The sequence below is a fragment of the Varanus komodoensis genome, unplaced genomic scaffold (genome assembly GCF_004798865.1).
Source record: "Varanus komodoensis strain SLA01 unplaced genomic scaffold, ASM479886v1 scaffold74, whole genome shotgun sequence".
Lineage (NCBI taxonomy): Eukaryota > Metazoa > Chordata > Lepidosauria > Squamata > Varanidae > Varanus > Varanus komodoensis.
This window is the reverse complement of record NW_025336401.1, coordinates 200,905-227,936: the sequence shown is the minus strand read 5'-3', so window position 1 is coordinate 227,936 and position 27,032 is coordinate 200,905. Positions and strand designations below refer to the sequence as shown.

General features: G+C 59.5%; 2 protein-coding genes across 4 annotated transcripts; both read left to right on the top strand.

Annotated features, from left to right (window-relative positions):
- Positions 1-4,520: 4,520 nt before the first annotated feature.
- PRRG3 (proline rich and Gla domain 3) lies at positions 4,521-6,150 on the top strand. Its single transcript, XM_044452706.1, has 2 exons — positions 4,521-4,796; positions 5,611-6,150. Exons 1-2 carry the CDS (start codon positions 4,521-4,523, stop codon positions 6,148-6,150), a joined length of 816 nt encoding a protein of 271 aa, XP_044308641.1.
- A 3,951-nt stretch (positions 6,151-10,101) lies between these two features.
- Positions 10,102-23,590, top strand: LOC123034909 (fetal and adult testis-expressed transcript protein homolog). 3 transcript variants are annotated; one of them, XM_044452679.1, is made up of 6 exons: positions 10,102-10,238; positions 16,739-17,002; positions 17,670-17,839; positions 18,412-18,497; positions 22,039-22,117; positions 22,290-23,590. In XM_044452679.1, exons 2-6 carry the CDS (start codon positions 16,804-16,806, stop codon positions 22,419-22,421), a joined length of 666 nt encoding a protein of 221 aa, XP_044308614.1. In that variant the 5' UTR covers positions 10,102-10,238; positions 16,739-16,803; the 3' UTR covers positions 22,422-23,590. The 3 variants fall into 3 exon arrangements, with proteins under 3 accessions (XP_044308614.1, XP_044308613.1, XP_044308615.1); XM_044452678.1 differs by having other exon boundaries at positions 22,284-23,590; XM_044452680.1 differs by lacking the exons at positions 22,039-22,117; positions 22,290-23,590 and adding an exon at positions 19,581-19,863.
- The last annotated feature ends 3,442 nt before the right edge of the window (positions 23,591-27,032 follow it).

Genomic DNA, 27,032 nt, shown 5'->3' with positions numbered 1-27,032 from the left:
ACTTGGCACAGCCTGGAATACACACTATGGGTACAAGACAACTTGGTGCTGGCCAAAAGATGGAAGTCAGCAAATATGCCCAGCTCAATGGCTCACATTGGCAAATACAAAACCCCACAGGAGAAAACCCTCTACAGGGCGTCTCTGGACTCAGTTTCACAACATAGGTTTGCCTTCTAACCACCCATGGGACCTATAGAGTTAGCCAGAAGGCTTTCGTGGCTTTCCCTACAGAAGGATAGGGCACTGGATACCGTGTCCCCAATCTCTGAATTACTACAGAATTCCCCAAGGGCGCTTGCCCAACTGCAGAGAAGTAGTTCAAACAGTGGTGGAAGACATTGTCAAAAAAGGGGGGTAGGGTATTCATTTCTCTGTGCCATCCTTCCACCAGTTGGGGTTTTCTCAAATCACCCTGACATTCGAGTGCTAGCATCTGTATTCAATGTTTTTAGTGAAACAGCTGATGCATTTCAGACATGCAACACTCAACCACAGAAACTTGCCATACAAAGTTGTTAGGCATTGCATTGCTGGCAAGCCAGGACAGGGTTTGCAACACTTGCAGAAGACAAACCTGTTTCTTTAGAGCATCACTTTTAAAAGCTCAATGCTTTATAATTTGCTTTCCACTCTGGTAAAAGTGGCTTGATTGTTTTCTTGCTTCTCCAACTGAGGCTGTTACTGGCAGGGCTTGCCAGCAATTATTCTAGTCTTTCTCAGACGTGCACAGGTAGGCATGCCACGAACAGAGCTGGCTGGAGCCGGGGGTCAGACTGGTTGCCCCGGGAGGTCCCTTCTGACTCGCTCTGCTTCTGTGTTTCTCCGCTCAAATGGCCCTCACCTGCACAGGCCGTCTGCACCTCCAGGGCAACGCTGCAAAGGCCTGGCAGCCTCTCTCCCCCATCAGGGGAATCTCTTGCTGGAAGCTTTTGCCAGTCGCGGCGCCCCAAGACACCTCAAGACGGGTTGGCCAGAGGAGGCCACCTAGTAAAAGCACCACGGTTATACCCATGCACTGCTGGGATAACATTTTTGGTCAGGCACCGTGGAAAGAGATGCTGTTGCCATGAGTGGTGTGGTGGCCATCCTTATGCTGCCTTGCAGTATTCAGTCAGTTACACGGCGTGCTCACACGATGGCAGCCCCTGTGGACGAAGCACCTGGAGGGGGCGGCCTTCAGTGGGCCGCGCCGTGGCTTTACCTGACTGCGTGGCTCCGATGCAGGCAGAGTCACGTTACACTTAGCAGTTTGGCGGGATGGAGAAACGGGGGGAAAGCTGCACTCAGAAAAACAGATTTTGCCATCCTGCCCCCCTGCCTTGCCATAAACACATCAAAAGACACCTCGGTGTCCGGTGGTGAAGACCAAATGGCCCCACTCCATTAGTGGGGAACCGTCAAAGTGCCATCGCTGTGTTTTACAGGCTTGCCAAAGTGCCTCCCTAACCCTGTACAGTCACACACGTAACCTTTCTGTTTACCTAACTTGGCCAGCCTGTTCAAGGTAACTTTAAATTAGAAGGCCTGTCAAAGGCATCTAATTAGAGTGGAATGTAACTTTTCTTTATGGCGCTGTGACGTGTATGCAGTCGCTTTCCTATCCAAATCGCCCTCCTGAGTATTGTATTCCCTCCCCTTTTGCGCATTCTGTGTAACCCCAAGGGAACTAGCACTGGGTCTCTGTCTTCGGCACCCGTGGATCCATGCGTTGAATTGTGAATAAACCTCATCGCCCTTGCAGGAAACTGACCATCTGAGCCTGAATTGCGGATTTCGGTGTGATGGGAATTACAGAATCACAGAGTTCAAAGGGTTGGGGTTGGCCTGGAAACTTCTGCCCCCCCCCCCGCCCCGCCCCGCCCCGCCCCGCCCAGGCCAAGAATCTTTTCCACATGCCCTTCTTTCTAGGGGAAATAGTCCTCGGTGGTGGATTTTTTTGACATTGTTTTAGCGGAAATAGCCGTTTGCACATCTTTTTACAATGGGTGACTGCACACAACATGACACAACATAGACAGGGCTCAGTGTAGGCTGGGCATGGGCTGAGTTGTTGCCAAAATGTGGGTTCTTGCATTGTGTGAACCCAACTGAACTAGCAAACCGTGGTTTGTCGATCACAAACAAGCCACGGTTCCTAACCCAGCAATGAGTTAGTTCTCTTTGTGGGTTCACACAGTCCAAGAACCTCACTTAACCCGCTCTCAACCTTGAGTGTGAGTTGGCTTGTCGAGTGGACCCAGCCACAGTTTCCGTGGAAAGCTAGGAATGAGGCATTCATCTGGGCGACCCCCAAGCCCTGCACTACAGCCCCCAGAAGACGTGGTAGCAAGGGAGGCCGATGGAGGCACGCCGCCTCCCCAGGTTGGATGCCGAGCCGGAGGCCCGCCTCCTCTCCACCTTTGTCTCCGAGATTGGGCATGAAGCAGGGGCGTGATCGCGCAGGGCGCGCGGCTCGGCCGCCCCTGGGCTTCCGCGGCGGCGGCGGCGGCGGCTGCTTCGCCGAGCCGAGCCTGGGCTTGGGCTTGGGCTTGGGCTTGGGCTTGGGCGGGCGCCGCTCGGCGCGGCCCTTCGGCGAGACTGCGCCGACCTGCCCGGCAGCCACGAGGATCGCGGAGCGGACCCGGCGGCAGGGTGAGGGCGCCGAGCAGGGGCCGTGCCCGTCGGGCTGCCCTCGTGCTGGCGGGGCTGCGGCGGCGGCTGCGGCGGCGGCTGCTACCGGGAGCCGAAGGGGCACGGGGCGGCGCACTCCGCCCCCGCCGCGGGCCCGCCGGGGCTCCCGGGCACCTCCCGCGGCCGCTGCTGCCTGGCAGGCGCTGGGCGGCGGCGGACGCGCTCCCAGGATTGCCCGGCGCGGGCGCGGCCGACGGGATGCCCGGGAATCCCTCCCTGGCGCCGGCGCTCGGCGCCCCTCGGGGTCTCGCGAGCCTCGCGGAGTGGGGGGCTCGCCCAGGATCCCTCTCCGGGCTCACAACGCGGGGGGTCGCGTGCCCCGGGGGGCGCCCGCCCGCCGCCAGTGGGTACCACAGTTTTGCATGTGGGACGGGTGACGTCAGCAGCCTCGCCATCGCTGCATCCCTCACGCCTGCCTCGCTGTTGCCATGGCAACCCGTTCCCGGGGCAGCGGCGGTGTCTTTGGAGGTGGAGGAAGGCGCTCCTGTGGTGGGGGCGCACGCGGGGGTCCTCCAGGAGTCCAGCCGTGGGTGGGGCGCAGCGGGTCCCCTTTTGCAAGGGCAGCGCCAGGGAGAGGTGTGGGGGGGGGGGCGATCGCTCCCCAACTGCTGGCATGGTGCTGGTGCCGCGTTGTGTGTGCAAAGGATGGGTGTGAGTGAGTGTGCCTGCGACTCTCTCCGTGTCGTGCTGTGTTGCCCACTCTGCTGGCTTGGGGGATCTCCACGCCCTGGCTGCGCTCCCGTTGCAGCTGCCCTCATCATGCACAGCGGGAAGCAGTCCGTGTGCTCCCTGCCACTGGACAGGTCTGCCTCTGGCGCTCACACAGCTGCTGCCAGACACGGCCAGGCGCTGCTGTTCGGAAAGTGCCCCTGGCTGGGAAGATCTTGAGCTGCTGGCTGCTCCTGCGGGACCAGCGGGGATACAGGAGGCAGAGCAAGGGCCGGCTGGGGACTTTTGTGGTATGCATGCATTTGGATGGAAGCGTCTGCGAGGCCCCTGACCGCACTCCCAGTTTTGCCTCTGCTGTGCAGCACGGCAGAAGACACAGCCAGGGCTCAGGGAGGCAAGAGGCACCATCTGTGGGGCAAAGCCTGGAGTTCCAGGCCGAAAAGCAGGCCGCTCTTCCTGCGTGCCAGCCAGGGAAGGCTGAGCTCTGGGGCATGTCAAGGGCAGTCACTCAGGCCACCGCAGCTTCTCAGTTGCAGTAGTTGTGAGGAGCAAAGAGCTGGCTGGGGTGTTGCTTTGCTTTCCATGAGTCGGAAGGAGGTTGCCAGGCCAGCAGTGTGGGGCAGGCGCCTGGGCTCTTGAGGCCCTTACTGGGGTGTGCATGTAAGGAGATCAAAGAGAAACGGGGCGCTTTTCATCGGTCGTGAGTCTGTGACTGACTTGCTCCTTTCCCAACAGGTGGCTGCGATCCTCAAGTGACTGGGTGAAGGCATAACATGGCGAGTAAGTGATTCCCCCACCTGGTCCCGACCTTTTAGGAGCAAGTTTCTTGCCCTTCCAGGGGGCAGAAGAAAAAGGATTCTAAGGCGGGCTGAGGATGAAGCAGGAGCCTCTGGCAAATGGCCACCAAGGCTCCCTAAATTTCAGAACTCAGCAGTTTGTGGGCAGGAAAGGCAGGCTCTTGAAGCAGGTCGGTGGCCAGCCAGAAACAGATGCAACTGAGAACGTAAGAAGATGAATCGATGCTATAAATCAGTCACACTTTGTTGACTGGGCTTGAGCTGAGAAGGCACGCCCCTTTCCCCCTATGTGTAAACTTGGGGATGGCTTATTAAGGCTGACATGGTGGGCTTAACTGCGAGGTGTGGTGGGTGGGCCTGGAATTGGGCAGAGAGGAGATCATGGAGAGCAGGCCCGGGAGACAGAGGGGCTCCACAGGCCTCTGCTGGGGCAGCCCAGCTCTGCGCCGGCCTCTGTGGGGAGGCCTGTCGGTAGCCGCGTGTTCCTGTGTTCCAGCCTTCCTGGCCGCCCAGAAGGCCCACGCGGTGCTGAAGCGCTTCCCTCGAGCCAATGGCTTCCTGGAGGAATTCCGGCAGGGCACCATCGAGCAGGAGTGTGTGGAGGAGATTTGCAGCTACGAGGAGGTCAAGGAGGTGTTTGAGAATAAGGAGAAGACGGTAGGTGGCATTCCCGGGCAGCGGCAGCAGGCAAGGAGGAAGCGAGCACAGCATGCCTCCCCCGCCCCAAAATCAGGCCTGCCGTGGCCGACCCTTCCCCCCGGGCCTCTGCAGTGGCCGTGCCCAGGCAGCGGTGCGGCCCCTTCACTGGGCGAGCAAAGCGGCAGCCTGGCAGCGAGAGGCCGGCCGAGGCTCCGTTCCAGGGCTCCTCGTTGTGTGTGTGGAGCCACATGGTTCACTCTCCCCACTTCTGCTATGGGCCCAGTACGGACCAGGTGCTGGGCGGAAATAGAAAGGTGGCTCCATTGCCCGCATGATGCGGAAGGAGGAGGGAGCAGTTAGGGAGAAGCTGAAGATTTGCAGAAGCTAGGAAAGACAGAAGGAAGGAAGGAGGGAAGGAAGGAAAGACGGATGGACGGAAGGACAGACAGACAGATAGATCACTGGAATTCCCAGAGGACTGGTAAGAAAAAGGAGCTGACACCAAGACGGAAAGGCCAGGAGGGGCTGTTTTTAGCTGTGGGGGAAAGGCAGGCCGCCTGGTTTTTTGTTTGGCGATTTGGCTTCTTGCTGCTGCTTTTCAGTGGGGAGGGGTTTGGGTGGCATACTTGTTCGCTTGGCCGAGGTGACGCCACCGTTTCTGGCCTAGGGGCACCTCGGGGAGCAGCTGCAGCTGCACGGGCTTGGCTGAGAGCTTTGCCTCGCTTGGCCATTTGCGGCAGCCCCCGGTGCCCCGTCCCTCCCGGCCGGAAGGGCTGTGGCCCTGCGGAGAGGGGGGCAGTCCTGGCTGACGGTTCTTCTCTTCCACCCGCAGATGGAGTTCTGGAAGGGCTACGCCTACTCCGTCAAGGACCCGGCCGACAGCACGGGCCGCTCTGACGCCATGTACATGGTGGTGCCACTGCTGGGCGTGGCACTGCTGGTCATCATCGCCCTGTTCATCATCTGGCGGTGCCAGCTGCAGAAGGCCACGCGGCACCGGCCCTCCTACGGCCAGAGCCGCTACCTGGCCAGCAGGGCCGGCTGCAGCCTGTCCCGCGTGATGGTGTGCCACGAGGCCTCGCCCAGCCGGGCCGAGGCTCCCTGCCGGCGGGACTCTGGCAGCAGAGGGGCCCGGGGGGGCCGGGGGGGCCCGGGGCCCGCGGGCCAGGTGGACTGGGCCCTCTGTCCCTCCGAGCATGCTGCCTTGGCCCTGTCCAGGCTGTCCAGCGCCACCCCGCCCCCATCCTATGAGGAGGTGACGGGGCACTCTGACTGCGGCAGCAGCAGTGGGGAAGAGGCCACCGTCTCCTACAGCGACTCGCCGCCCGTGTATGAGGAGATTGCGGCTGCGGCGGCCGCCCCCGCGAAGTAGCTGTCTGGTGCTGCTGCCCACTTTCCTCTTGGCCAGCCAAGGCCACCACAGAGAAGCCTTATTTTCCACGCTCACCAACATCCTGAGAACCGCTGTGGATGCCGCTCCCGCCACCTGCTGGGAGGCTGCGGGGCCACCCAGGCACCGGCACTGGGAGCTGGCGCTCTCCTCCCATGGGGCGATGCAGCCGGCCCGGGCAGATTGGGCCTGGGGGCACCCCTGGCCTCCCTCCCTGGGACGCCTGTGGGAAGCAGGGGGTGCAGCTCTGCTGGGCAGGAGGGGGCGCCTCTGCCCATGCGATGAGCAACCTCAGTGGCTGGGGCTTCCTGGGTGTGTCCTCCAGGAGGGCTGATTGCCAGACGTCAGACCTGCTCTGGCTGAGAGCCCAGGGTGCTCCGGTGGAGCTGGAAGCCCGGGCCTCCCTGGAGGGTCTGACCTGGCAGGAAGGGAGTGGGCTGCCACCTGCAGCAGCATGAGGCCGTCTGTTCCCTGCCCGCCTGCTGCTGCAGGTGCCATCCAAGCCCCCTTTCCTCCAGTGCTCTCCACAAGCAGGCAGGAAAGACCTCCTTCCCTTGCTGTGCCTATGGAAGCCCCCTGTAAGGCTCCCCAGCAGGGGTGCCCATCCCTCCCCAAAAAGCTGCCATTTGCCTGGAAGCAGCCCCAGGGGAGACAGAAGCTCCCCCCAGAAACCTTTGCCCTGCCCTGCCGGTGGCTGAGCCGTCCATTGAGCGAAGCCGCCCTGGGAGGTCGTGGGACCTTGACGGCATCGGCTCTTCTCTGCCTCAGTTGGTCTGCTGGATGGGCCCATTCCCCTTTCTGCCTTGCTGTTTGGGAAGGACGTCTTGTCCTTCCCGCCACTGTTCTGCCTAGAAGTCCCTGCATGTTCCGGGTCTCGCCTGCAGGGCCCCTGGCACTTCTGCTCCCTGCGCTGAGGCGGCTGCGGAAGGGAGCTGGCAGAGAGGCCTGGAGGCCCCTGCGGCTCGCCTGCCCCATGGGCAGCCTTCCCCTTTGCTCCCGAGCAGACTGGCTTCTCTGGCGAAGGGGCTCTTGCCTGGGCTGCAGCTGGGCCCCCACCCCGCCTCCCACTGCGTGCAGAGTGCCCCCTGCAGCCTCCTAGCTGAGGGGAAGATCGCCACACCTGCCTCCTCTTGTCGGCTGCGACGTGCCGCCTTGGCGCGCTCTGGGCATGCCCCCGCGGTCGCTGGCCTCGTTCCGAGAATGCGGGGCCGGAGCCTCGCGACCGTGGCCCAGCGGGCGGATGATTCTTTCCGGCCCGCAGATGAGGCGCCTTTGCCCCAGGCAGGGCCTCTGCAGGCAGGAGCTGCCGCTGCAGATTTGGTGCAATCGAGGGCTCACCCCGGACCCCCCCCATCCGCACAGCGTGTGCCCCCGGTGTCTCACTGGTGCTTCAGCAGAGCCAGGCACCCTCTGTGTGTATGTGCGCGCCGCTTTACCGCATCGCTACATTTTGTTGAAACCAAAAGAGACGGCGTGTAACACGGGGGGGGGGGGTATGGGGGCAGTGCACAAAACTAGCACAAAGAAATCACTGAATAAAGAAGCAGGGGAGGAAGGGGAAAGACCGAGGAAATCCCCCCCCCCCCCCCCGCCCCGAGGAGTCACCCAGACTCCTGCACAGAGCTCCTGAGGACAGCCGCTTGGTCTGCAGGCACTGAGGATGGGGCGTGAGCATGCCTGATGCCGGGCGCCGGTGAGAAAGGGGGTTTCCAGCCATTCTTCTAGCGGGCTGCATCAGATACGCTCTCGAGGCTCCATGTAGTTCTCCTCCAGTCTGTTTCAGGGCACACCGGTGCCTCAATATCCACCTCCAGGTTACTTTTGTTTCTTTCCTTTTGGGCAGAACAGCAGCAGATGAGAACAACCAAAGACAGCAGTTTGTGCTCTCTCCATTCTTCCAAAGCTTCTCCCAAATCCAAACATGAGACCAGTCTAGCCAGTCTAGCAGTGGGATTAATCCTAGATCTCCCCAGTATTTGAGCTGGGAGGGTGGGCGAGGGTGGGCCCTCTCCCCATGGAAGAGGTTGGGCTGGTTTGACTGTAAATGTGAATTGTGCCGTCTAATGTTCTGTGCTGATCTTGCTCCACTTTTTGAGGTTTACCAAGCCCCCTGCTGTCCTGTGGGGCACAGTTCTAAGACATTTTTGACGGGAAGTCCGTCGACATGATCCCGGTGAGCCTCTCATGAAGGCACCACAGACATGGGGCAGTGCTGGGGAGAGGCTTTCTCCGGCTGGGAGATGCTCACGGAGCTGCTCCGCCCCACTGGCTCCAAATGGGATGCCACGGTCCCCAGATGCGCAGCCCAGTCTGTCAGTGATGGCTCTGCTCCGCTGGGCCTCAGCTTTTGCTCCTCCTGACAGATCCACCGTGTTTTGCAGCAGGATAGCTGCCCAGAGCGCCTGCGGGCATTAATCACCCTCCATGCTGGCCCGGGGGCCAGTAAGAGGAAGCAAACAGCTCCCTTCCCCTTCCAGTGGGCCCCAGCCCACTGACCTCCCAAATGCCCGCTGGCCCCTGCTGTTCCTTTCCCATAGCCCCCTCAGCTGCACCCTTCCAGCTCCAGCCCCTTCGCTGTGGCCGCTGCACTCTGGCCTTTCCTCCTGTGTTTCTGCCCTCCCCTTTCATCCCCACTGCCTCCTTGCTACCTGACTAGGCCTTGACTGTAGCAAGGTGAGCAATGAACGGCTCACCCAAAAACTGGTGCAGAAAGGCCTTCAGGTCTTCAGTTTTCATGCTCCCCCCATTGTTTCTATTCTGTACAATCTGGTCTGTTTCTGTGAAAAACACATTTTATTAAAAAAAAACACAAGACACTCTCAGATATGTCCAGGGTAGCTTTAATCGCTGTTGATTTTCTTAAGCAAGGAAAAGGGGTGGCCAAACTCTTCATTCCTTGGCATGACTTTTATTCAGCCCAAGTTAATTCTAGTTATCCAGTCAAGTATTTGCCATTCTGCGGCAGGAGCTGGATTTTGGAAAGCCCCGTGCATTCAGCTGTGGGTCACATATGGAACGTTTCCTCCACGTTGCTGGTACTTTAGAAGCCCCCTGACCCAAACGGTTTCAGTGTGTCAGCTTCGCCTCGGGCGCAGGCTCTGCCCCATAGGCCGTCGCTCTGGAGGAGGTCCTTTGGGAGGCGCCCGGTTGCTGGCCCGAGCTGCGCCCCGGCCTAAATGGCGCATTTCGGCCTCGAAGCCCTGCGAGTGGCTTACAGAGGCGGCGGCCCCTTTCCCCGCGGCTTCGAAATGCCCTTTCGCGGCCCAGCGCGGGTTGCGCGCACAATCGCTCGGCGCAGCAACCCAGCCCGGCGAAGGGCGGGGCCCGGGAGCGCGGGCGGGGCAGCCGGCGGCCAATGGGGGCACAGGCGGCCCCGGTGACGTCACGGGCGGGAGCGGCTGGTGGCGGTTGACGGGTGCGTGCAGAAGCCCCGTTCGGGGGGGGGGCGCGCTCCGGGAGCGAGCGCCGCGAGCCCGCGCGTGCCGTGCGGGGGGGGGGGCGCGGTCCCCGGCGCCCGCTGCCCCGCCCGGCGCAGGCCCGGCTTTTGGGGGCGCTGCACCTGTCGGAGCAGGGCCGCCGCGCCGCTCCCGCCGTTTCCCGCACCGCCGGAGGCAGCGGCGCCCGACCCCGCCTCGGACCGAGGCCGCCGCCTGCTGCTGAGCCGCGTGGAGCCCGGCAGCGGGACGACCTCGGTTGCTCGCCGGCCGGCAAGGGACGCCCTTCCCCGGGTGTCTGCGGCGCCGAGAGGGACCGTGCCTCGGGAAGGGCCCAGTTCCGCGGGCGGGCGCCTTGCGGCAGCGCCGCCCCCTGCCCGCTGCCTGGCGGCTGCAAAACCGCGCTCCGCCGAGCTGTTTCGGGGCGCGTGGGATTTGGCGCAAGCCCAGGGCCCCCTGCCGAGCTTTAGCGCCATCTGTTGCTCACTGGGATGCTTTTAACAACCATTTGCAGATTTGTTTGCAGATGAAAATTCCTGGATAGGAGCCGAGCTTGATGCAATCGTGGAGGTCGAGACCGACACAGAGGTGTCCAGCAGCTCCATGAATCAGATTATCCTGGATCAATTTCAATTTGTAAGTCCTGATGGCGTTGACAGGCTGCTTGAGCTGGCCAGGAACACCACCCGCCCTTTCCATCCATGCCCTTGGCTGGGAGTCCGCGGGTGCAAGCTCGGCGCTATTACGGCTTAGCGGAATGTCCCCTTCGGAGAGGGCGGGGCCCTGCCTGCCTGAAGGGGGCTAAGAAACCTAATCTGAGCGCCCTAGACCTTAACTACTGCAGACCAGTCTCCAAGTTGCCCCTTCTCTGCAAGGTGATCTGGAAGGCAGTATCTCTCCCCCTCTAGGTGGTCCTGATTTTCTGGACCCATTTGAAACTGGCATCAGAGCAGGGCATGGAGCTGAGACTGTTCTGGCTGCCCAGGTGGGCAGTTTTCAACTCAGAATTGTCGGGGGAGTGTAAGGTCTGGGCCTGGGCGGCAGGCTTGGATGGGCAGAATGCTGGGACCAAGGCGCTGGTCCCAGGCAGGGCGTAGAGACGAGACTGGGGTGACAGTCAGGGCCGACAACAGTCCAGTGTTTCACAGAAGGGTAGCCCAGTTCATGAAAATAGTCCAGGAGTCGAGTCCTGGAAGGACAGCCTTGTTTGGGAGGAGGTGGGCCCGGGAGGAGGGGCAGCAGGGGAAACGGATGGGCAGGAGAGGCAGGAGAGAGGTTCAAGTCGCTGGCTGTGCCAGAGAGCAGCAGTGCCGAGAGGGCTTTTATGCTGCGGCTGCTCCCTGCAAATGTCTGCAAAGGCGTATTTGGTTCCGCAGACGCTGGCAGGGCTGGGCAGGTCCTGGCCCCAACAGGGCACGTGCCCCGTTGGTTCTCAGCAGCCTTTGATACTGCTGACCATAGTATCCTTCTGGACGGTCTGAGAAGGTTGGGAATTGGAGGCAGTGCTTTGCAGTGGTTAGGTCGGTTCCAGATGGAGACCATTGTTCTTCCAAAAAGGAGGGTACCTGCAGTGTTCCACAAGGATCCGGGCTCTTGCCAGTGGTGCTTGACATCCTCCGATGACACCCAGAGCGACTTCTCCTCATTATTATTTATTATTTCGATTTATATCCTGCCTTTTTCCTACAAAGGGCTCAAAGCAGCTTACATCTCCTCCTCCATCTTATCCCCACAACAGCCACCCTGTGAGGTAGGTTGGGCTGAGAGTCTGTGACTGGCCCAAAGTCACCCAGTTGGCTCCATGGCTGAGCAGGGACTCGAACCCAGATCATCTGAGTCCCAGTCCCAGGCTCTTAACCACTACACCACACTGGCTCTCATCAACTGCTGTGGCTTCTAGGGGTCCTGTCTCCTCTCTGCATGACTGCCTGGGGTTGGCGAAGGGCTGGATGAGGAAGAACAAACTGAAGCTGAATCCAGATGAAATGGAGGTGTTTCCTGTTAAGGTTCCAAATCCAGGATTAGAGGTGTGTCAGCCAGTTCCAGGGACTTAGGGGCACAGATTAGAGTCACCCCCCTAGGAGTCAAGGGGCTCCTCAGGGCATTGGACGTTACAAAGCCACCAGGCCCTGACGGGTTACACCCGAGGACTTCGAGAGTTGGCAGGGGTTCTCTCACGCCCGCTGGCCTCCATTTTTGAGGCCTCGTGGAGAACGGGTGAGGTTCCAGAGGACTGGAGGGTGGCGTCAGTGGTCCTAATTTTCAAACAGGGTAGTAGAAGGGACATGGGGAATTACAGACCGGTTAGCCTCACGTCCATTGTAGGAAAAACAATGGAAAGGCTCATTATAGGGAGAGATCTAGCGGTGCTAGATAGGGAAGGGAGGCTGGCAGCCACACAACACGGCTTCCGCAAAAACAGGACCTGCCAGACAAACCTTGTGGGATTCTATGACAAGGTTTCGAGATGGCTAGATGGAGGGGATGCAGTGGATGTGGTTTACCTGAATTTCAGCAAGGCCTTTGACAAAGTGCCCCATGGTATCCCGGTTGAGAAATTGAGGAGTTTTGGGATAGACCAATGCACTGTCCGGTGGATTAGGGCATGGTTGGCTGACGGAAAGCAGAGGGTAACCATTAGTGGAGAATCATTGGGATGGCGGTCAGTGACAAGCGGGGTCCCCCAGGGCTTTGTCCTGAGGCCAATCCTGTTTAATCTTTTCCTCAATGACATGGAAGAAGGGGTGAACAGTCTGCTGATCAAATTCGCAGACGATACTAAAACCGGGGCAGTGGCCACAACTGAGGAGCAGGTACTCTAGATCCAAAAGGATCTGGACAGACTATGGAAGTGGGCAGGAGACAACAGGATGGCGTTCAATGTGGAAAAGTGCAAAGTCTTGCATTTGGGGCACAGGAATGGGGGTCATAAAGACAGGTTAGGTGACAAGTGGCTGGAGAGCAGCACTTGTGAAAGGGACCTCGGGGTGCTGGTTGACTGCAGGCTAAACATGAGTCAGTGGTGTGATGCGGTGGTCAAGAGGGCGAATGCCACCCGTGGTTGCATAGCCAGAAGTGTGGCTTCTAGATTGAGGGAGGTATTACTACCACTCTGTATGACTCTGGTGCACCCGCAACTGGAGTATTGTGCTCAGTTTTGGGCCCCTCATTACAGAAAGGATATAGCTAGGTTAGAGTCAGTGCAGTGTAGGGCCACAAGGTTGGTGGCTGGTTTGCAGGGGAAGCTGTATGAAGCGAGACTGAGGGAGGTGGGTCTTTTCATCCTTGAGAAGAGGAGACTCAGACGGGATCTTTTGGTATCATATAGGGCTGTGAGGGGTGTCGCACGGAGGTGGGTAGAGACCTGTTCTCCCCTGCAGAGAAGGGCAGGACATGCTCCAACAGAGCCAAGCTCAAGGAACCAAGGTTCCATTTGGATGCCAGGAAGCACTTCCTGACAGTCAGGACCCCAAGGGCATGGAAGGGGCTTCCATGGGAGGTGGTGGCCCCATTGGTGAGGGTGTTCAAGCACAGGCTGGACATGCACATGGTGGGCATGTCGTGAGCGGAGCTGGCTGGAGCTGGGGGTCAGACTAGATGGCCCGGGAGGCCCCTTCTGACTTGCTCTGTTTCTTTGTTCCAGTGGGGGTCACACTTCTGCTGAAAAGCTGTGTTTGCACTTTGGGGGTGCTACTTGACCTGGCCCTTCAGACATTAAGCTCAGACAGAAGCTGTGGGCAAGAGTGCCTGCTGTCAGTTTCGGCTGATTTGTCCTTCGTGCCTCTTCCTGGAGGAGAATGGCCTGGAAACAGCCGTGCATGCGCTGGCAACTTCCAGGTGTAATTCCCACTGTGTGCTGCTTGGGGCTAGCGGAGTGCCTGCTCCAGAAGCCGCAGCTTGCCTCAATAGGGCAGCCAGGCTGGTCTCCGGGACATCATGGAGATGCTCACCTGTCTTGTACTGCCTGCCAGGGCATTTCCAGATACAGTCCAAGGTGCTGGCAATTACCTTTAAAGCCCTTCTTAGCTTATGTCCAAAATACTGTCAGGAGTGCCTTTGCCCATGCATTCCACCTCCCCGGCTGAGGTCCTCTGGGGATAATCTTCCGAAGCCTCCTTCCGTAGCTACTCAGAGCACGGTGTCAGTGTTGCCCCTGTGCTGAGGAATGGTCTGCCAGGGGAGATGCATCAGATTCCCAAAGTCCCACCTTTAAGAGGGAGTTAAAATCATATATTTTTCCAACAGGCTTTTCCAGATTAGTTCTCGGGTCTGCTTTATTTGATATGTTGTCCTTATCAATATTGCTCACTGTTGGTTTAATTTCTTGTAAACTGCCCAGAGCCTATGGGAATAGGGCAACATATAAATATTATGGTAAAACAAGCAATTACATCTCACCCTCCCCGGAGATCTCCAGGTGTCCATGAGCAACACATCCCAAGCCATGGCAGACTGATTCCGCCTTGCCAGCAAAGCCTGCTTCACCCAGTCCTGGCGGGCCATGTGCTTGCTGACAGCGCATCGCACAGCCGTCATTGCTTTCTGCACTGCGTGCCCATGACCCAAGTGCATGCGAGCATATTTCGTGTTCTGCTTGGGAAAAGTGCTGGACTCAAAGAGTGGTGCCCAGTCGGGGGATTTGGAAGTGCATGAGGGGAGACCACACGTTCTGCTTAAGAGGACGTGGGGAAGCTAAAAGGGAGAATTGCTCAGAAAAGGGCTTGAAAAACGGGGCAGCGGCATCCTACCTAGGCTACAAAGGGGCAGACACCTCTGCTCTTTGGCTCTCCCCCACTGCTTTTCAAAGCCTTTCCAGCTTTCTGAGATGCAGAGTTATTTTTCTTGTCACCCCAGTCTTTGTTTCCTGCCAGCCAGAGGATTGCCAAATCAGAATTTCTTTCTTGGTACACCCACCCTTCAGTTTTGATTAATCTGAAGGCCCTAAAATGTCACAAGTGAGTTAATTGGAGCAAAGAACGAATTGTGCCGCTTGAAGTTCGAGGCAGGCATTCATCGGCCAGGGACAGAGGCGTCCTGCTCCCTGCTCGGTCCCAGCCCACGTCCCACAGCTGCAGCTGCTGCTCCCCTGGGGGCTTGTGTCCCCCTCCACCCAGCTTTCTGTGGCCTGGTGAGGCCGCCCTGCCACAGTCTGGTGGCTTTGCTGGGCCAGGCTGCGTCCGGCCTGCAGACAGAGGCCGGGAGGGCCGTCCCTGGGCAGTGGGCGCCCGCGAGCCTTCGGGAGAGCAAAGGTGGGGGCTGGCGGTCGCAGAGCTTTCGCCAGGGGGCGCTCCAGTCCACTCGTCCCCAGTGGGGCTGAGGATCACCAGCGGCGAACTCCTGTGTTGCCAGGCTGGAGGGAGCCGGCCGTGGCCCCGGGGCTCCCCGCAGCGGCTGCCAGGCTCTTGCAGGGTCTGCTGAAGGGAGTCCCCGGGGAGCTGGTGGCAATGTGGGAGCAGCTGCAGACCCCGCACCATACTTTAAGGCACTGTGCATAGTCTGGGGCCCGGCCTCACCCAGGCTTAGCACCATGGACAGCCCCATGAACAGTGGCAGCTTTGCCGCTGCTGGAGCGTGCAGCTGTCCCAAGAGAAGCCCCTTTGGCCCATGGGGGCCGTCTGCCTTCAGATTGCAGAATGGTCTGCTTCCGCACAAAGTCTCAGCTGAAAACACACGAATCAAGCTGTGTTTGGTGGCAGAAATGACAGGGTGCCTCCACTTTCTGGCACCCACCTGTAATGCAGGCAGCCCTCGCAGGTGTGGCCACCTGGGGGCTCCTTGCAGGTTCCTAGTGCAGGGCAGCCTCGGGAGGGGTCCTCGTGCCCCTGCTGCTGCTGGTGTGTGGGCTGCTCTTGGGTGCTCCCCTTCCTTGCCGCTAGCTGCGTCCCACTCTTGGTGGCCTCTGATCTGCCCAGCAGAGGGCGCCAGGGGCCCTTGGTGCAGTGGTACCTCGGCTCACGAACTTCATCCGTTCCAGGACTCTGGTCGTGACCCAAACTGGTCGTGAGCCAAGTCCAATTTCCCCATAAGGTTCAATGTAAAGAAGGTTAATCTGTTCTGCAACTGTTTTTTTTACTCACAAAAATGAAGCGAAGTGACAAAGAACAACAAAGATCGCGGCCATCTCCCCCCAGCGATCGTGCAGGGCGGGGAGACAGGCGCAATTGCGGCTGCGCTGGGGGGGAGGCGGGTGCAGGCGCGCTTGTGCAGGGAGCATGGGCGCAATCACGGCCCTCTACCCCCCGCCCCCCAGCACAACTGTGATCGCATCCCTGCAGGGAAGGCGGGCGCGCTCACCACCCAATGCAGAGTTCGTGACCTACGGCAAAATTTTTATGAAATTTCTGCTCATGACCCGATTTGGTTGTGAACTGAGGCGTTCGTGAGCCGGGGTACCACTGGACCAGAATAATTTCCTGTGTCCTGCACAAAGACCCAGAAGATGTTCAGCCCCTTCCAGCGTCACTGGACCTGCAGCAGGGGCCCACGGGAGAGGATGCCTTGCAGGAGGGTGAGGAGGAGGGTCCTCAGTCAGTCCTTCCATTCCCCCAAGGAACAGAAAAGAGCTCAGGCACCATTTTGATTGCCGTCGTCCGCCATCTGGAGAACCATAGGAGAACCACTCTGCGTATCTGCTTCTTTTACCTGATGAACCAAGCAAAGGCTGATGGGTTTTGTGGCTTGCCTACCCAGCAGCCCCCCTCCCCACCCCCGCCAATGCTCTGACTCTTCTCGCTTGATCCTGTTCGACATGCGAGGCCTTGGCACATGTTGCCGTTTCAGAAGAAGGCCTTCTGAGGGCTTGGGAGTCTTTGCGCTCTGGCCTGACCGTCTGTTGGTCATGTGGACCAGGAAGGAAGGAAATGGCGGGAGGGGAACCCCAGCCCTGCCAGGCGACCTCCAGCAGGTTGAGAGAGCTCGGTCACGGGCCATGTTTCCATCCAGTGGAGTGGAGCGGAAGCATCAGCGGCCCCATCCTGGTCCCCGTGTGCCGTAGCCGCGCTCTGATGTGATGGCTGAACTGCATCTTCTTTGCTGAAGAAAGGTGGGGTGAAGACCATAAGGGCGAGTTGCCTCCCCAGCACACGCGCACACCTGAGGGAGAGCAAAATGATGATGGTGCCTTCTTTTCCCAGCAGAAAGGAAGAGGTGTTTTTCCCTGGCTCCTGCCACCACTGCTGCTGAGGCTTGGGGAGAGACGGCCATGTGGCCTGCAGGGCGCCCGCTGCTGGAGGAGGCCCCCTGCAGTGCGGACTTCACCGAGGCCATCGACAGGGGCATGCGAGTCCCCCAGCGGCTGAGGGCGGCAGAGGACTCTGGTGCGGGCGGCCCAGCGGAAAGGATGCTGGAGGACTTCTGCCCGTCCCTTCAGATGCACGTTCCTGACAGGCTGCTGCTGGCGGGTAAAGCGCCGTTCCCAGCATGGCTTGCGGGGTGTGATGGGCAGCTGAGTTCTCCACGCGGCATCAGGTTTTGGGGATGCTGCCTGCAGCAAGGTCTGGCAGCAGACACTCTTTCATCACCCCCAAAGTGTGGATGCAGAGGTGGCCGGCCCAGCACGGCTCTGGTTTCCTGTGGGCCGTGCGGGCGGGTGCCTCTCCAGCCGGAGGGTGCGCGCCCTCCATGTGGGCATGGCTGCCTCCACAGAGCTGCCCACACGAGGTGCGCAGCTGGGCCAGGTGGACTGCAAGGGAGCGGCACTGGGGCCCGGCGCTTTGCCGGGCTGCAGCTTGTGGGTTTGCAGCCTCTGCATTCATGCCAAGGGGGAGCGGCACCAAGAGCGGATCCTGCCTAGAGAGCCAAGAAGTGCAGGTCTGGTCCGAGGGCGCCGTCAGGCCCAGCCTGGTGGCTCGAGGGCAGGGCAGATCCTCTGCCTGCCAGCAAAATCTCTGGCAGGTCACAGTGGTGGGGGGGGGGGCCGAGGAGGGGCGTGCCAGAGCTGGGTTCTGGAGGAGCCCCTTCAGGTGTGACTGTGAGAGTCCTGCTGGCCCCGTCCTTTCCCGTTCCTCGTGTGGGGCTGGCGGGGACGTGCTCCGCCTCACCCTTCTCTTCCCTACCTGCCCTCTGCAGAAATGCCGGACGCCGCGCTCCGCCCTCTCTTGGGGAACCAGCTCCGGCAGCCCTGGCCGGATGTCAGCGAGCCTCCGCTAGAGCCGGCTGCCCAGACTGCCGTTTATGGGGCACATCCGTTCCTGAGCTTTGTGCCCTGCTCGGGATCCCACCGAAGCAACCAGCTGCCGGTATGGTGTCACCCGGGTCGTCGCATCAGGACGAAGGAGGCAGAGGAGGGGTGGTGGCAGCTGTTTCTCCGCACCAGAGGCGGGCGGGGGGGGGGGCCAGAGGGCTCAGACGCAGATGGGCAGACTGAGGTTGGGTTCCCAGGAGAGACATGCTCTGCACAGCAGGGGTACGATCTTCTCATGGCAAATCAGTCCCGAGTTAATGCCAGTTGTATCCTCTGGGAGAGGAGCAGGCCATCTTGCTGGGCGCAGGAGGAAGAGCATCATGGCATTAGAATAAGAAGTGGCGGTGAGCCCTCCATGCCAGCAACAGCCCCTGCATCGCAACAGTTTCCTTTCCCAAAGCTGACCAGCTCGGTAGCAGCAAACTTGCAGGTGAGGCTACCGGCCTCCTGCCTCAGCCCTTCCCACGCCGGCAGGCTCTTTGCAGCTGTCGGCCGGCTCCTGCTGGAAGCAGCCCTTTCTCCAGAGGGCCCAAGCCAGCTGCCTCGGAGTCCCACACACGAGCTGCCTGCAGAGCCCGCTCCCGCCCTCCCTCCCGCCAGCCCGTCTCTGCCTCTTGCTCCCCGCAGGAACTCCGAGTTGGTGCCCAGAAGGAGGGCGTGCTGCTGGAGAGCACTCAGCTGGCCACGGGCCGAGTCAGGCAGAGGCAAGGATGGTAAGAGAAGCGGCCTGAAATCTCCTGGGGGGCGAGGAGAAAGAGGCGAGTGGAAAGGATCCTGGGCCACAGAAGGCAAGCTTCTTGCACACGAGGAGGAAACAATGCCTCTGTGGGAAGTACCAGGCTGGATAAGGGCCTTGCGCCCTCCGTTGCTGCTTGCCTGCTCACTCAGGGCTGACCCCGCCAACACGTCCCGCCCCAGCCCCACCTGCGCTGCTGGCTCTGCCGCGCCTGCCTGCCTGGCCATGAGAGCTGCACTGCGGTTCCGGGCCGCGGTTCCTGGGCTGGCCGCACTGGGGTTGAACAGGTGCTGGGGCAGAGGGCTGGGCCTTGGAATCGGCAGCTGCATGGGAGAGGGAGCGGGGCACGAGGCCCCTGGGGGCCGCCCGGAGCCACACAAGAACCCAAGAGCCATCGCGTGGATGATGGAGCAGGGGCGCTCTCCGTCGCTCCAGAGGGCAGTGCCGGAGCCAGTGGGTCCAATTTCAAAGGTTCTGAAGAGCTTCTGGCTCACACAGGCATTCAGTGCAGGAACAGCAGCGATGCTTCTTCGCCTGAGGTCTGGGGTCACGAGAGGCAGGCAGCCGCAGATTTTCAGAATCAGCAGGGGGTGGTCTGGATGCAGGGAGGGGTCCCGTGTGGCTTGGTGGTCCTTGGCTCCCGCCCCAGGTTGCCATAGGAGGAGGCATGCCTGCTGCTGCTGGAGATGCAGGTGGAGGCTTGGGGGCTCCCCAGGGACGCCGAGGCAGCATCTTGGCCTGCAGGGCCTGCCTGGAGCCCAGCCTCCGAGGGTCCTTCCAGCCTGCGTTGCCGCACAGGGGCAGGCTCCCCATGGGGAGGGCTCCCTCCCGGGTCAAGCGGCTTCGATTTCAAACTGCAGCTGGTCTGCTGGAGCCTTCTGTGTCTCCAGGCCAAAGCACACTCACCTTTTAAAGGATGCTTTGTCTTCAAAAGATTTGTCTGGTGGATTTGTGACTGCTTTTGAAAAGATAGTTTCCTGAGAGGCTTTCAGAACACGCCAGCGAGCGCTCGTGCCGCCTCTCGTGCCAAGGCTCCAGGTTGTATCCATGTGTCCTGCAGGCTGGGGCCCAGTGTGCCCCTGGCTGGCTGGAGCCGAGCAGGCCCCCCGCCTCAGTTCCCTCCATTCCCGTCGGAGGGCAGGATCTACTCCCCGCAGAATGTCCTCCGAGCCCTGCGCCTCCTGGGGCACCAGCTCTGCCAGCTGCTCTGGAAGCCCGGCCCAGCCCGACTCAGGTGACTCCGTTCGGCTTTGCTCGGCCGGCGCAGGCCCTCCTGCCAGCGGGTGTGTGTGCCAGCTTGCCGTGCTGGGGCAGCCTCTGGGCTCAGCCCCGCCCCCGCCCCCCATCCCCACTGGCTGTGCTCATCAGCAGGTTTGCAGCTCCGCTTTTGCCACGTGGTGGATTTGCTTGCAGGGCAGACTCCCTGGGCGCCCCCCCCCCCAAAGCGGGAGAGTTTTGCCTGCCCCACTGTTCTGCTCTGGGTCCCACCTGAAATCGGGGAAATGTGCCAGGCGTCTGAGAGCTGGGTTGGCTGGCTTCTGCGTGGTGATCGCTAGGAACGCACTGCTCCTGAATGTCAGCTCGGCCTGCCTGGTGCCATCAGGCCGATTTGCCACGGTTCCACCTGCGCAGCACGCTATGCCATGGGCTGTAATTCACATGGACATGCATATGACATACACTTCAACCAAACACAATCGTGAGGGATCTTTTGATGCTAAACTTTGGGTGCCCAGGCAAACCTTTGCTTAGAGTGACCAACTTGAAAGATGTTGAGCCACGGTGATGTCCACCCTCTGGTAGGACATTAATGCAAGACAGAGACAGAGGAGGACAGCAAGGCGACCTGCAGCCAGTGGCACAGAAAAGGAGGTGTGTGCGTTCAAAAGAGGACAGTTTCGGTTTCTGGTGTGTGCATGTTCACAACAAAAAGAAGATGATTGGCGTGACACCTTGCCTCACAGTTTTAGCTCATAGCAAGGTGTGTGTGTGGCTGGTAAAGGAGAAGATGAGGGGACAGGCTAACATTTCAGCCTGATACAATTTGAATGTGGGACAGGAACGTTTGGAGAAAGGAATGAGGGCAAATGCAGGGTTTGGAAGAAAGTGCACAGACAGGCCTTAAAGAGCAACAGGGGCTCAAAAGTTTAAGTTTCTGGCAGTTGAAACGGGGTGGAATGTTAAGGAAAAAGCAGAAAAAGGTAATAGTTGGAGTAGAGACAGCTAAGAATAAAATAGAATATGAAGATGTACCTTTCCGTCTCATCTGGCTTGTGAAGTGCTGAGGAGCTCTGTTGACCTCTGGAATGGAAAGGGGTGTTTTTCCTGAGCAGAAAGTGTGAGGACCCACTTTGGATGAGGTGCGCCTCCTCGTGCCAACGCCGTCTCTCAGCTGCATGCATTTGGGTTGCCCCTTCTGTGCTCCTCTCAACCCTTAGTGGTGAATGTAGAATGGAACAAGTTCACCCTCCAGATTTGTACATGGCAGACAGAGAGCAAAGAAAGAGGACCAGGACTTCCTTTCCCCTTGGCAATGTGAGGAAAGGTGGGAATTGATGTGCAGTGCATACATTTGCATACATTTCTCTGGCCATCTGGGGTGCAGGTGAGTGAGACTGCCAAGGAGATTCGGGTAGTGTCTTGAACAAGACCAAAACGTCATGTTGGCACATATATTGGATGTCTAGGGCCTCACAGCTTCTAAAATGTGTTGATTTTTAATTTTTTCAGTTCATTTGGTTTAAAGAGGTTGCTTTGAAATCAGTGTGCAGTAGTGGTGGAAGGAAGATATTTGCAGGTGAACACAGAAGAATTCGGGCCATCAGCACACCAGGGCTGGAAGTCTGAGGATGGGCTGAGGTCTCGGCGTTTCAGTGGAACATGTGTTTCTGCTTTTCTCCAGCAGCAGCACCTCCCTCCGACTCCTTCCCAGTGTGGGCTCCTATGTCCCAAAGTAGCAGAATTTGGGTCTACTTGGTGTCTGGAGGAAGCCTCTGGGGAAAGGATGGACGCGGGATCCCGGCTGCAGTGGCTGGGCTTGTTCCCCACGGGCTGAGCCCGATTGCTCCGCAGGAGGGGTGGCCAGGTGGGCACAGGGTGGCTGCCCCCTCCGAGCGGGGGCTGCCCCGGGGTCACCTGCATGCCGCTCTGGCTGGCCCGCTGCTTGTGTCTGGGGAGCTGGGCGGTGTCTCCGGCTGCACAGCCCGTGCGCAGCGGATGCAGCGGTGGCTTGGCATGCGCTGGCATTGCACCGCTGCATGGCGGCCCTCGTGGGCATGGGGGGCAGCCTGCAGGGCCCGCTTAGCCTGCCGTGCTCCGTGGCGATGCCACTGCCAGGCTGCCCGCAGGTTCGGCGGCCAACCCAGGGGGCTTCCGAGCGCGGAACGGGGCTGGGGCTTTAGCCTCAGGCTGTGAAGTGCCACCTTCCCACCCGCCCTTCCCTGCCTGCGGCTCCTGCAGGCCCTGCCCGTGCGGTGCCTGCTCACGCCGAGCCCCCTCCCTTTCCTTTCTCCCGTCAGCGCCTGGGAGGCCAGCCCGGCCCTGGGAAGCTCCCTGGAGGACTTGGGTGCGGCAGAGATTTTGGTGATGAGGAAGCAGGTAGGGAGGAGGAGAACCCCGCGCGAGGCGCCGCCTCCTAGCCCTTCCCCTGCAGAGGCTGCGCTGCACCTGTGCGCATGGGGAGTGGGTGGCGGGGAGGGGGCTGGGTTGGGGTCTGTCCTCCTTCCTCCACCGGACTTGCCCCCTTGCTTTTCCCTCCTCCGAGGTGCAGCTGACGAGAATTTCTGGGCGGCTGCAGGTGCTGGAGGAGCAGCGCGTGGCCTGGCACCAGAAGGAGCTGCTGCTCTACTCGGCCTTGCTCTCCACCTGCCTGCTCAGCACATGGCTTTGGCTGAGGAGATGAGGAAGCCGACCTGCCCAACCGCCGGACAGGCCGCATGGGCAGCGGTGCTGTTGCGGCCTCCCTGCTCGTGGCCTTTGGCCTCCGTTGACCCCTGCTTAGATGCCCACGGACATAGCTGCTTTCGCAGTAGCACAAGAGGAGGTGGGCTGGGCAGGAAGGGATGTAAGAATGCGAGAAAAGCCACGCCGCTCAGCCTCAAGGTCCGTCTAGGCTAGAACAGCAGGCGGCTGGACCCCGCGGCCCCTTCCAGCTCCACTCTTCCGGGACTCCGTGCTCCCGGCGGCAAAGCAGCTGCCCCCAGGAGCCCTCCGGCGGGCGGGGTGCAAGGCCGCCTCCTGCCCGAGCCCCTCAGCGGCTGGGGTGTGCCAGCAGGCCACCTCTGGTGAAGGAGGGAGCCCACGGCCAGCCAGGCCAGGAGCCCCAGGCGGCCCCCTCCCTCAGGAGTCTGCCCCACCTTCCAGACTGGCGGCCATCGCCACCTCCCGTGGCCGTGGATGCCATCACTAGCCAGAACTTCAGGGGTCTTCAGGGGCGCCACCTGCTTCACTCGGGACTTGGCCAAAGGCCATTTGGGGCAGTGGCCGTGCCAGGCAGACCTGAGTGAGCAAAGCCGGGCTCCTCCAGAGAAACCCTGGGAGCAGGGATGCCACGGTGGGCTCGCCTCCGCCTAGGATGGAAGCCTGCGTGTGCCATCTGTCCGCAGCCCCTGCTTTTGGAAAGACCATGAGGCGGTTTGGCTTGGGTGGCCATGGCCGGGCTGGCAGCCTCTGCAGCAGTAGAGATGGGGCTGGGCTGCCCAGAGCGGTCACGCTTGTGGGGGGTTTGGCATGCAACTTGCCAGCAGGTGTTCGGCCAAGAGAGGAGACTGCTGTGGTGCCGTAGTGAAGCACGTGGGTTCGGAGTGCCTCGGGGGCTCCCTGTTAGAGCATCTCCCGGGAGCCTTTGTGCCTGGACCAGACGCTGCGAGGGCCAGGTGGCCCCCACGCTTGTTTGATCGTTAGATTTCTCCCTGCCCCGTTAGCCCACGGACTTGCATCTTGTTGGCGCTCCCATGAGCCCTAAATGCAAGCGAAGTCCTCCTCACGGTTGCGGCTGTTGTGTCCTGTGTGCCTTTCAGTGTTCGATCACTCCAGAGTGTCCGGAAACAAAATAAATGTCTGCTAACCCAAGCAGCCGGTGTGTGTTGGCCTGCCACAAATGCAGGGCAGAGTCCAGGGGTGCATGGGAGCGTGTGTCCGCCTGTTCCCCAGCTCACTTGGGCGCAGCACCACATGCGCGCTGCCCCGTGGCTTCAGCGGGGGAGCAGCAGCAAGTCCTCACAGAATCGTGGCGTAGCCATGAAGGCCATCGAGGCCGACCCCTGCTGTTGCCGGACGCCCCGTCAGCCCGTCTCCGCTCCCCGCACTCTGCCTCGAGGGGAAGCAGGGCACAGCTTGCCTGGGGAGGCTGTCCGCGGGGGGGTGGAGAGGGCCTCCCAGACGGGCGTCCGAAGAGTCCCGACTGGTCCTGCCACAGGCCTCAGCAGGCCACCATTTCCCACGGAGGCTAACCAAATGCCCACAGGGAGCCCAGTGCCAGGACGGGACTGCGCCAGCACCTCCTGGGTCTGTCCTCCCGGGACGTGGCTTCGGTGGCCTCCTGCCCCCACCTCCTGGGGGTGAATTCTGTGGCTGCGTGAAGAAGTCCTTCCCGTGGTTTGTCCGGGATCTTCCACCAGGCCGCTTCCCGGAGCAGCCCTTTCGGGCATCCAGTATGGGAGCGGGGGACGACCGCGCCCCCACCCCCGCTGTCCCCACGTGGGGCGAGGAGTGGCTGGCGGCTGAGCACGTGCAGGCGGGGGGTGCAAGGAGCGGGGAGCTGCCAGCCGGAGCAGGGATACCGGCAGGACTTGTTCGTGGCGAGGGCGAGCCCAGGCCTGATGTCGTCGGGTGTTGCATGGCTGAGAGAGAGAGAGACGCTAACTGAAACCGGTGTGCAGAAAGGAACAGTGAGCTGAGAGAAAGAAGGGCTGGCCAAAGCACGTTCAGGAGGAAAGGAGGACCTGTGAGTGAGGAGAATTTGGGGAGGGAGGGAGGGAGGGAGATCCCTAATTCAGGAGCTGCCATCAATACATCGGTCAATTCACCAAGGAAGCAAGTCACTGCACATCTTAAAACCAATAGGTTTATTGTATGGATAAAGTTCCATTTTGGTTACTGCTAACTCAGAGTCATAGGCTATTTGAATACATCCTCAAAACCACGTAGTTCAATGGATGAACCTTACAGCTTCGTTAACCTAAACCAGTCCATGTGCACAATGGCCAAAAGATGAGGGGAAGTTTTCTTTTTAAAGGTTCATTCTCAGAAACAATTGGCTGCCAACGAATCGTTCCAGGAGGCGTGCCTAAGCAGTCCTGGGGGCCACGTCGGGTCTCCCCGTCTGGGGACCGCCTTGCCTGGGGATCGCTCTCAGTAGAAGACCAAGAAAAGCGAGCTGATTGCAAGGCTGCTAATGGGGCTGGGCAGAACCGTCAGGGCAGAATGCGGACCATTTGGCGTGGCCTAGTCCCATCCCTCCACGAGGCTTGCGAAAAATTGTTCTAAAGTTGGGAGGGAAAGTCAGAGATGGAGGGGGTGGAGCATTATTTTGGAGATTTATTCATTTATTTAATGTATTTAGAATATTTATATGCAGTCCTGTTGTGAAGGCCTCAGGACAGCTTACATAAATAAATAAAACATAATATAAAACATAATACAAATGAATTTCAGATCCACCCTGGCTGCAGATTAAAAACATATATAACCAATATTAAAAATTATTAAAATATTGTTGGACTAAAAAGCTCTTAACCTGGCGCTGAAAAACAAATAGTGATGGTGCCAGGCGGGCCTCTCTGGGGAGCGCATTCCATAGTTGGGGTGCCACCTCAAAGAAGGCCCTCCTCCGGGTACTTTACCTCCTAACATCTTTCACAGAGGGTTCCCGGAGGAGGGCCTCTGCTGCCGATCTCGGGGCGGGCGGGCAAATATGGAAGAAGGCGTTCCTTTAGGTATCCAGGTCCCAAGCCATTAAGGGCTTTATAGGTAATAACCAGCACCTTAAATTGAGCCTGGGCTTCGATGGGAAGCCAATGGACCTGATAAGAGGACTGGGGTTATATGACAATAACGCCCAGTCCCCGTCAGCAGCCTGGCTGCTCCATTTTGCACCATCTGAAGTATCCAGACTGTCTTCAGGGGCAGCCCCACATAGAGCGCATTGCAGAAATCCAACCGGGAAGTAACCAATGCATGTGTCACTGTCGCTAGGCAATCGTCCTCCAGGTAGGGACGCAGCTGGTGGATTAACCGAAGCTGAAGGAAAGCGCTCCTCACCACCGCTGTCACCTGAGCTTCCAGGGACAGCTCTGGGTGGAGGAGCACTCCCAAGCTGCGGACCCTGTCCTTCAGAGGGAGTGCAACCCCATTCAGGACTAGGTCACCTACCCAGGAGCTCAAACCACCCACCAACAGGACCTCCGTCGTGTCTGGATTGAGTTCCAGTTTATTGGCCCTCATCCAGCCCATTACCTTGGCCAGGCACTGGTTCAGTACAGCCACTGCCTCTCCTGGATTTGTTGAAAAAGAGATGTAGAGCTGGGTGTCACCAGCATACTGATGACTCCACAGCCCAAACCTTCTGATAACCTCTCCCAGTGGTTTCATGTAGATACTGAATAGCAAGGGGGACCAAATGAACCCCTGCGGTACTCCATGGCATAGCTGCCATGGCACAGAGCCAAAGTCCCCCAGCACCACCTTCTGGAATTGGCCGTTGAGGTAGGAGCAGAACCACTGCCAAGCAGCGCCTCCTACTCCCAGACCCGCCAGCCTATGCAGAAGGATACCATGATCGATCATATCAAAAGCCGCTGAGAGGTCCAGGAGGACCAACAGGGACGCACTCCCCCTGTCCTTCTCCCTCCACAGGTCATCATACAGGGCGACCAAGGCAGATTCAGTACCGTACCCGGGTCTGAAGCTGGACTGAAATGGGTCCAGATAATCAGTTTCATCCAAGAGTGCTTGGAGTTGTCCCGCCACCACCCGCTCTAACACCTTGCCCAAGAACGGGATGTTGGCCACCAGTCTGCAATTGGCGGCCATCTCTGGATCCAGAGACACCTTCTTTAGGACAGGCCTGATTACCGCCTCCTTTAAAGGAGCGGGCACCCGGCCATCCCTCAGGCGTTAACGACCTCCAGGATCCAGTGTTTGGCTTTGGTCAGCAGCCACGATGGGCAAGGGTCAAGTAAGCAGGTGGTGGGACGTACTTGTCCAAGCACCTTGTCCACATCATCAGGCTGCAATAACTGAAATTCATCCAATAATATCTGAGCAGATGGAGTCATTGGCATCTCCCCTAAAGGATCTGAATCACTTGTGGAGTCCAGCTCGTGACGAATCTGAGCGATTTTCTCCTTAAAGAGCTGGACAAAGTCGTCACAGCAGGCCATCGAAGGTGGTACGGGATCTTTCTTAGGGCCAGGGTGTATCAGCCCATGTACCACTCGAAAGAGCTCTGCTGGATGGCACTGTGAGGAGGCAATGGAAGTGGCGAAGAAGAAATTCTTCTCCACTTCCATTG